We start from the raw sequence: 10,151 nt of genomic DNA, 5'->3' as shown, positions 1-10,151 counted from the left end.
CGACTACCTGCAGCCAAGTCAGTAGCACCACTTGCGGCAACAAGTATACCTCGTTTGGAACTGATGGCAGCAATCCTAGGTCTAAGGTTGACCGAGTCAATTTCCAAAGTTTACAGCTGGGCATTGGGTCAAGCAGTCTTCTGGTCCGATAGCATGAATGTCCTGTGGTGGATAAAAGGTAGAAGTCAGAGATATAAACCTTTCGTAGCAAACCGAGTGGGAGAAATTCAAAGCCTAACAGATCCCAAGCAGTGGCGTTTCGTGCCAACCAAAGAGAATCCTGCTAACTTTACTACGAGGGGTATGAGAGTATCAGACATGGCTAGGGAAGGAAAGTGGAGGAATGGCCCAGATTTCCTTCAAAAGGAAGAGTCAGACTAGCCTAAGAATCAAATTGACACCGAAAATGTCTCGGAAGCAACGGAAATCAGGAAAGCAACTCCAAGAAGTTCACAGACAGGCCGAAATAACGCAGATTGGATAATGACTTCACTTCATGAAGATGGTCAGTTATAGCGTCTGGATCCAAAACGTTTTTTAAGTTGGACAAAGTTAATAAGAAATCAAGCATGGGTTCATCGTTTCGTAGATAACTGTAGAAGTCCCAACAGAGAGAGAAGAGACTTAGATGTGGAGGAGATCGAAGATGCTGCAATTCAAGTGATTAAAGGTGCACAGAGGAAGGCATTTCCCAATGAGTATTTGGCACTTCAGCGACAACGAGAGTTACCAAAAAAGAGCAAGTTGCTCGGCTTACAACCGTGGCTAGACGAGGAAGGCCAAATGAGGTACGATGGCCACCTTAGGTATGCAGAATTTCTACCACAGGATGCCCGTTTCCCGATAATCTTGCCTCGAAAGAGCCATGTGACGAAGCTCATTGTCAAACATTGTCACGAAAAAGACAATCACGCGGGTGGAACGAATCAATTGTTGGCGGCTTTATCAACACGCTTCTGGATCATTTCTGGTCATGAAGAAGTTCTGGAGTGGGAAAAGATGGGCACGTAAGAATCGCTAAAGTGCAGCTGGGAAAAGAATTTATGACAGCTCGATCTGTTATGAACGAACCTGGAGATAATCGAGATGAGGATGAATACTTTCAGAAACGTCTGGACAGTTTAGCAGTGACTCCGAAGGCCCCCCTTATCATCGGTATTATCGTTTTATTGATATACCATGTCATATCAACGTGGGGGAGAATGAGCAGGAGACAATTGTGCTAATTAGTGTGTGAACAGGAGACAATCGCGTTAATCAGTAGGATCATGGCGTTCATTAGAATTCTTTGCACTACGTGAGCCTTTTGTGCTATTTGCGATCGACCATTTTCATATATATTAGTTATAGTTTAATATTCTGTTCGTATTAAGTTTTCTTTTTTTCTCGGAGAGTGTGGTTCGCTTAAGGTCTGGCGTGTAATCGAGTAAAATAGAAATAAATGTTCTTTCTGGTGAACATTTCGAAAATAACAAATGGCCAAGGTTGAGGACTCCAATATTCAAAAATGAGATTTGACGACACTCTGAATTTTTTAATAAATAAGAAGGTTTATATGTAAAAATGTGCTGGAGAGCAAGGCCTTGCTCTCCAGCAACATTTTCCATACAAATCCTCTAAATTTTCCGAAAGTTCAAAACGCTGTAAAAACAGTGCTCTGTAACTCCCGGGGCCCAAACTTGGCCGTTTTGATATTTTCGATATGCTGTTTCCATCTCTGGTATTCCTCAAGTTGTATCCCATAATATATATATATATATATATATATATATATATATATATCTAGAATTGATCACTTGACTACAGCTGCAAAAGGCCTATTCTAGCTTCCGGTCGTCGTTGCAGTCGCTAAAGGTCCATCAAAAGTTCTTTGCTCGCATTGTCCTAACTGGCTACTCATTTGAGCTTAAAGCGTTTTCGTTGCGAACAATTACGTTCCAAAAATCGGCATTTTCAAATTGAAATCCGCCATCTTTGTTAAGACGAAACTGTGATGTAGCAATAGTCAAACACGCTAAATTATATCCCTGTTGATGTGGATGTGAACAAGGAATACAGCGGCGGTGAGAGCGCTACTCATTAAATTCTCGACTTGGATTTTAGTCTAGCTGAGAGGGTGTAATACATGCATTTATGTTTCAACAAAACCTGGCTCGTCTTCAAGGGAAAATTATACCTCTGTTGAGGAGAAAGGGAGAGAAAGTCAGGAAAATGAGTTTCAAGAAGAAATATTGACCCGCTCAGTCGCCCACGTCTTGGAAATCGCGAGTGGTTCTCTTGCTGCAACTGTCGAAAGAAACCTACGGAAAACGAGGATATATGCTCCTAAGAATTAAATGTACCAGGACACCGCCTCAATTTGAAAGGCAAAGGCTTTTTCCTCAAACAAGTCCAAGCTGTGGAGTGGTAGTTATTTTGCTGAAGAAAACCGCAGTGCCCGCGACAGATTCATTTCACACTGATACCTAAGAAGGAGACGAATTACTTTGTAGTTACAGGAACCCAGCTTCGGTGCATAACTGAACACAAGCCATCATGATTTGGAACTAAGAACCGCCCCAGTTGGCATGCAACAAGTTAGAAATGATGGACTTGAAGATCATTCTTCGTATGCGCAAACACCGAGAAAATTGATCAGTAACAGGTAGTTGCCAAAATTAACGCAGACAGAAGGCAGAAGTTAATTGTTACGAATTAAATTTTGTTTGTTTCAGCATTTACCTATGATTTGCAGTGGTGTTTTTATCTTTATTGCTTAGAATTACTTTCAACTCAGTTATTTTTCTTTCTAAAGTGTTTGAAATGTCGTCACTTGTGAGAGGTTGCGCTTTGTTATTTTCAACGCGCGCCAGAAAGTCGCCTCTGTCATACAGAGTTTACATTAGAAATTGGCATATGGTATTAGGAGGACTGGACTGGACTGGACTGGACTGAACTGGACTGGACTGGACTGGACTGGACAAGTAAAACGCGGACTAGTAAAGCACGGACTAGTAAAGCGCGGACTAGTAAAACGCGCACTAGTAAAACGCGCACTAGTAAAGCGCGGACTAGTAAAACGCGGACTTGTAAAACGCGGACTAGCGTTTGAATAACGTTTGTCTTCTTTATAACTCACTCGCTATCAAATTGTTAAGTTCAAGGAGGATTTTCCCGTAATTAAACTCGTAATTGTAGCCCTAAATCATTCGAGTTCTTCAAATTAAAGAGAAAGCTTTCGCCGAAACACTTTTATTTGTAAAGGTAATTAAAGGCTTCCGAGCAAATTTTGAAACATTTTTTTGATAAGTAGCTGTCACGATATGACACCTGTCAATTGAGGAGTAAAGAAGCATACGCTAAACAGCAGTACTGGTGTGACAAACACACACGAGTTAAATGATCATGCGACGATTTTCTCGAAAAAAGAAAAACAGTCAGAGATCTTACGGAAAGTATTTTTTTCTATTTTCAACGACGATTAATCTTCGAAGATTTACCTCTGTTCCGTTTTAAACTGTCACGGAAAGTCAAATTGTAAGTGAATGCAAATATGTGTTTTGGAGTTGTCAGTCTGCTTGTTTGTTTTCTGTAACGGCGCGTGTAAATCGGTTTTTCTTCCACCGAAAAGCTGAAGTCAATGAGACTCTTTCTACTTAGACACAAGGAGATTTAATGCGACTTTTATTCATCGAATTCCTGCGTTTCTGCTGTGAAATTTACGACGAAAGTGTATTTTAAGATTTTGAATTGCAGCTGAATAACACTCTTTCTTTGTTAGCCTAAACTTATAAAATCGTTTGTATCCGGCGCATGTCAGACCCATTGTAGCTTAAAGGTCAAACAGGGATTGTTACTCACTAAATGGGCTCACCATCAAGTCTTGTGATTGCCTTCTTATGAAATTGTTTTTGTTGTTGTTGTTGTTGTTGTTAAGTCCGCGTTTTACTAGTCCACGTTTTACTAGTCCAGTCCAGTCCAGTCCAGTTCAGTCCAGTCCAGTCCAGTCCTCGAAATACCATATGTCCTTTTAAAATCATAAACACTGCATAATTACGTCAAGTAGTTGGTTGGAAGACTTGAAATATATTCAAACTATTTTTACTGTGTCAAATCGATAGATATGGGGAAATATGGGCGCCTGCCTAACGAAGGATAATTTGTATTTGTCGCAAACCTGTCTGTCTTGATCACTTGCCGGCAATGTAATAAATGTCGTTTAGATTTTTTCTCATGAGAATGAGACTGGTGGGGTAAAGAAAATTTATACGGTGGACTCATAACAGACTTAGGAAAGACAAGATACATTTATACACTGCTTGGAAAAGCACATGATGTTGAAAACCGGCTTTGATCAAGGGTGGCAACAGAGAATTTACCACACGGTGTACCACCACTTCGACCTCCAATTTATTTGCTTACGATAAAATGGTTTAAAAAAAATTCATACATATATAACTGAAATTTGTTCAAGTTTGTTTCCAGCTAAGTCTGTGAAAAGCTCACGGACCGCCAATTGAACTGATTTAAGCAATGGAGGACTTTTTCCGTGTTTACACAGCTTCATCTAAACACGGAAAAACTTAACAGAAAACTTAAACGACTAATCCTTCGGGAGAGTGACTTCGGTCACGACTCTTCTCCTTTCTTTATTTTTTTAAATTACGCAACATATCTGTGTATAGCACTAATAAATTTTTATATAGATATTAAACCATTATCTACATTTGTTCAGGTTTGTTTTCTGCTTAATTTATGAAAAGTTTACGATGAATCAGAATTAAAAACATTAAATTGATATTCAAGCGATGGAGGACTTTTCCGTGTCAGCATAGCCTCATCGAAACACCGAAGGGGGCTGAAAAATTTCAAGAAAGTTTTGCAAAGCCACGAAACGGTCAGGAGAGTTACATAATTCTTGGGACCTCGGTAATATTGATGATTTTTACCATAAATATCATTCATACATATCAGTGCAGAAGGCATTTATGATTTCATTTATTTACCGTTTTTTTATCTATGTCAACTTTTTCTGATAAAGTTTACAATAAACCTTGAAATCAATCTAACTTAGTACGAAGTCGACTCAACTAAATATAATTAATGCCTCTAGGAATTTACTTTTGAATTTTACTAACTGAAGGCAAGGTCTGGCGTAGGTTACCGCTACAAACTTTCTACAAAAACAAAATTTTGCATTTTGTTTTCATCAAAATACGTCTCAAATTAAGCACGTTCCTTTGTAAATCCTAGAGAACTATGCTAAATTTAAAACTTGACTCTCCCTTCACCACACTATGCAATTAGAGTTCACGTTAGGTAAAATAAATCAGCACAAATGATTAAGGGCCAGACGTCAGTTTTCACCTGGGTAGTCGGAGGATGTTTGTATTTGACTGCCATAAAGGTCGGCACACACGAGGGGACCAGTCCTTGCGACTAGTCCGTGCGACTAGTCCCGGCCACAAGTCTTTGAAGGGTTTACACGAGGGGACCGGTAGCAGGGAATAGTCCCTTAAGGCATTCACACGAGGGCATTCAATTGCACAAGAACACAGGAAAATTAAGAGGCAAAAGATGTTTCTTAGTCTGGGGCGTTACACGAAAACAATTAAAATTTGGTAACTTTTCACTGCAGCACTATTAAACATCAACGCAAACGAACTACACTTATTCAGTCGGATTATTCATGCTTTTACTTGTTCCGTTTTTGTTCTTTTATTTTATTTTTAACAGACACAGTCAAATAGGGTAAAAATTCCATCAAAACGGCTCCAAGACATCTGTCTATGTTTACAAAACTAGAAATAGTTTTTTATTCTTCAGCTGTAGAAATCTAGAAGTTAGGGAAAATTCATCATTAGATGACTGCAATGTTTACAAATACCGGAAGTCACGCATCATACTGACCCGTGATTGGCTTATTTACCGTTTAGTCGCAGGGACTGGTCGCACAAACAGTTCACACGAAAGGACAAACATTTGTTTCATGCGACAAGTCCCTGCGACTGGTCGCACGAATTCAAACCAGTCTGAATTCGTGCGACCAGTCGCAGAGACCAAATTTTGGTCCCTGCCACCACAGAAATGTGTAGTTCGCACGAAGGGACTAGCCGCATGAAACTGGTCGTTGGGACTAGTCGCAGGGACTAGTCCCTGCAACTAGTCTCCTGAAGAGTTTACACGAAGGGACTGGTCGCAGGGACTAGTCCCTAGTAGTTTTTATACGCGGGGACCAACGGCACAGGAATGTAGCCAAAATTGGGGGAGAACAGTATCATTCTTAAATGCTGAGGCTTTCTTAAGAAACCAAAATTATCAATAGCAATGTAGCATTGAAATAAATCAGCTCAGTACAAACAGCAGATTGTTCAAGGAAATTTGATTAACACCAAGCGTTTTGAGGAACAATTCGCAGGTACTTGTCCCTAAAATTCAAACCAGTTTGAATCCGTAGGACTAGTCGCATGGACCACATTTTAGTCCGCCGGTGCGACTAGATTTTGTGGCAAAATGACTAGTTCACACGATCGGAGTTGTCCCGCGACTCGTTAGTGTCATCGCGTGCGCTGACCTTAACAAATATCCTCAACGATGTCTGTTGGTCACGACATCTCTACTTCTGCAAACTACGCGATCATATTTGTGCTTAGTATAGGCCATCGAGCGTGTCCGTCTCAGTATCCATAATAGTTCTGGTTTGTTTCCAGCTACGTCTGTGAAAAGCTCACGGACCAACAATAACATTAATTTAAGCAATGGAGGACTCTTTCCGTGTTTAAGCAACTTCATCTAAACATGGAAAAACCTAACAGAAAACTAGTGCAAATTTCTAACCAAACGATTGATTCTTCGGGAGAGTGACTTCGATCACGACCCTTCTCTTTTCCATTCTACTAAATTAGGCGACACATCTGTGTACATTTCAAATATATTTTCATTTGAATATCAAACCATCACCTGCAGTTGTTCAGGTTTGCTTTCGGCTTAATCCATGAAAGACTTACGATGAATTAAAATTAACAACATTTAAATATATATTTAAGCAATGGGGGACTTTTACCGTTTTAACATAGCCTCATTTAAACACGATGGGAACCAAACCCAAGAAGCAGTCAGGAGGTTTGCATAATTCTTGGAGCTTTAGTTATATTGCTTATTTTTACCACAAACATCATTCATATCCTTGCTGAAGGTTTTTATGATTTCATTTATTTACTGCACATAATTATCTCAACGTGTTCACATCACGTTAACAATTGACCTTGAAATCAAGCTAATTTAGTATATATGAAGTCGACTTAACCTAATAACAATTAAGGCCTCTGGGAATTTATTTTTGGATCTAACTGACTTACGGCAGGGTCAGGCGTAGTTTACCGGTACAAACTTTCTACAAAAAAAGATTTGCTTTTTGTTTCCATCAAGACTTCTCAAAAAAATCACGTTTCCTGATAAATCCTAGATAACTATACCAAAATTTTAAATTTGGCTTTCCCTTCACCGCACTATGCGATTACAGAGCCTTATAAGGGAATCTAGAAAATTTTGTCTTCACAAAAAAAAATCCTTCTTCTCCACTCACCCACGACTAAAAGTGCACTGGTCTGATTTTCATTTCAGTTGTTCTGGGAGCGGTGTCTGCAGCAGAATCGCGACCTTTTAAACGTGCCCAGTATATTGAATGATCATATCCAGGATGAGGAGGGATGCCGTTGAGATTTGATTCACAAGCTTTATTCGCGCCGTACCACCAGCCTCCCCCAAACTGCGATGGACAAGAGTCAGCTGAAAGTTTGTCCCGGGTACCAAATGACGTTCCATTATGAGCGGAAAGGGAATCACTAACATTTTGAGCTAAACACACAAAAAAAGAGGGAAAAAATTAAATATATTTTAAATTTATAGATAATTATTCGCATACGTAATTGTTGAGAGCCTAGCTCTGGCCCATTTAACGATGGAATTCTGCTTCTTGGGGAAGCGACATTTCAGAAAACATTTTTTAATTCTAGAGTATCAAAGTTACTGAATCAAATCTGACCACTAGTTTCCTATACATCCCAGGTCCTTGTGTCACCTGATTGATTCTATGCCACCAAATCACAGCCCTGAACTCTCAAGTAAATGAGTTGTTCAGGGTTAGTCTCATGAGCATAATATGCATAACCAGATATGAATCACACTGATATTCTCAAGGCAAACAGTCGTTTGTGAGACATATGTTTTGAGATGCACTCTATGTAAGGGAGGTGATAGTAACTGTCGTCCATAACAATTTGAATTGATTAGGAAAGAGTAAATTGACTTACATGAAAACTTGCCGATATGCAGCTTGTAAAAAGCTGCCTCATTCAGAGGCAAAGTCGTTTGTGAGACATTTGCTTTGAGATCTACCCTGTGTAATGGAGGGGATAGCAATTGTGCATTGATTAGAAAAGAGTAAATTGACTTACATGAAAATTTTCCGATGTGCAGCTGGTAAAGAGCTTTCTCGTTCCCAATACCAAACCATTTATACTCTGCGCAGACAGATTCGTTGGCAGTTACTCCCAGATCCACGCGGAGTTTGTTTTCTGTCTTGTTTTGCGTCAGGCGTTGGATCTTGTCCAGTCCGAGCCAAAATTCACGAATGAGGAAATCACCGAATCCCTTTTTATAGTCGTTCCAGGTGCGATTGAAATTCATGGTGAGATCCACTCTCTTCTGGATCACTGTCCATCCTCCACCGGCTGTTGTCTGGTCACAATAGACATCAAAGGCACCTGAACCATCAGGGTCGATTGTATAAACACCACTGATGGATTGGCCGCACGAGTAAAGCTCAGCACAGTTCTTAACTGTTAAGGGATAAAAAATGAAATTATTCTCATCGATTACGGGTATCAGGGAACGGGAATAAGCGAGGAAAAGAAGAAATAATAGAAAATAAAATAAAAGAAAAAATGCAACAAGTAAGCGACCGTTAGTTCAGTTTTTTTGACAGTTCTGAACTCATGGAGGACGCTAGAGTGCAAGTAGAATTGTTCTTCGCAAGGAATCTCTGAATCCTAACGCCAACCAAGAGAAACGTTCTGCCAATATGTGATCAGCCGTCGTATTCAAGGAAATGAATGTAATCCAAGAGTTATCATAAAAGCATAGATTCTTACTCACATTTCTCGGATTTTCTGCTGTTTTTTTTGCAACTTATCGGAGCCGCACGGGTTGAAGGTAACAATTGAATCATGAATAAGAGTACCACACTGAGCAGCAAAGAAGAATTTTGTGAAACAGACATGATACGATGAAATTTCTCTCCCAACCTTAAAGCTGTAGATCTCGAAATGTACACGTAGCACAGTTGTAGATTGAAGAAATCTCAATGAATCGAACCTGTATTTATAATGCAGTTTCCTATGTTAAGGCGTAGGAACCATAGACGCGATGAGAATTTGCTAGACGACAGTACAACTATATTTATCGGAAGCCGGAGGCGTGTTCTGGAATAAAGAGCATCCTCTTTCTTAGAAACTAAAGATGTAATGAGAATATGGTGGAAGACAACCGTATTTCCCGGGAGTCTCCCAATACTCATAGGGGACGATAATCTGGAATACAGCATATGTATTTGCCTGCGTGAATTAACATAGGAAGTTCGAATTCACAAAGATTGGGTCGAAATAAGCGCGAAGCTTGCTCTTCTAATTTGAAAAATGTCTCTTTCTTTGCTGGAACAATTCTAAGGTGAACCTCATTAGCACTTAAAAGTAAATTAAATGTTTCATTAATGTCAGACTATGATTGTATGAAAGAGATAAGGAGTTATAGAATTTAGTTCATACATTGTGCGTGATTCATCTGTAAAGAGATAATGAAAAATTTTTGCATAATTTTATGAATGACATCATGGTGGATGAGTTGAAATCGTTATAATGTGTTTCGCCATCATTTTTGAGCTGCATCCTTCTGAGGTATCGTCACTGTAGCAGCTGTTTATGATAATAAGAAAGTGGGTGTTAGGTTAACTCCTTTAGAGCAAGATCGGAATTCCGTCACTCCAAGCTTAATACTTGACTTTTTAAGGTACTCAAGTGTTATTCAAACACCATTGCTTTATTACAACTTGCCATGGCTTAAGTAAAGTCTTGTGGCACGGCGTAGTCGGAAGTACCACTAAGTAAACCTATTTG

General features: G+C 39.5%; 1 protein-coding gene across 1 annotated transcript; it reads right to left on the bottom strand.

Annotated features, from left to right (window-relative positions):
• Positions 1-7,169: 7,169 nt before the first annotated feature.
• Positions 7,170-9,929, bottom strand: LOC148740965 (ryncolin-4-like). Its single transcript, XM_088754721.1, has 3 exons — positions 9,136-9,929; positions 8,436-8,819; positions 7,170-7,836 (listed from the first exon to the last, which is right to left on the bottom strand). The coding sequence occupies exons 1-3, from the start codon at positions 9,257-9,259 to the stop codon at positions 7,571-7,573; spliced, it is 774 nt and encodes a 257-aa protein (XP_088610847.1). The 5' UTR covers positions 9,260-9,929; the 3' UTR covers positions 7,170-7,570.
• Positions 9,930-10,151: the final 222 nt, after the last annotated feature.

This window comes from Stylophora pistillata, chromosome 1 (genome assembly GCF_964205215.1).
Source record: "Stylophora pistillata chromosome 1, jaStyPist1.2, whole genome shotgun sequence".
Taxonomy (NCBI): Eukaryota; Metazoa; Cnidaria; class Anthozoa; order Scleractinia; family Pocilloporidae; genus Stylophora; species Stylophora pistillata.
This window is presented reverse-complemented; position numbering and strand designations above follow the sequence as displayed.

Coding starts and splice junctions, on each gene's coding strand:
- LOC148740965 (XM_088754721.1), bottom strand. CDS start 9,259: ATGTCTGTTTCACAAAATTCTTCTTTGCTGCTCAGTGTGGTACTCTTA. Junction 8,820..9,135: donor CAGCAGAAAATCCGAGAAAT/GTGAGTAAGAAT, acceptor ATCCCTTAACAG/TTAAGAACTGTGCTGAGCTT. Junction 7,837..8,435: donor GCACATCGGAAAATTTTCAT/GTAAGTCAATTT, acceptor TTGTGTGTTTAG/CTCAAAATGTTAGTGATTCC.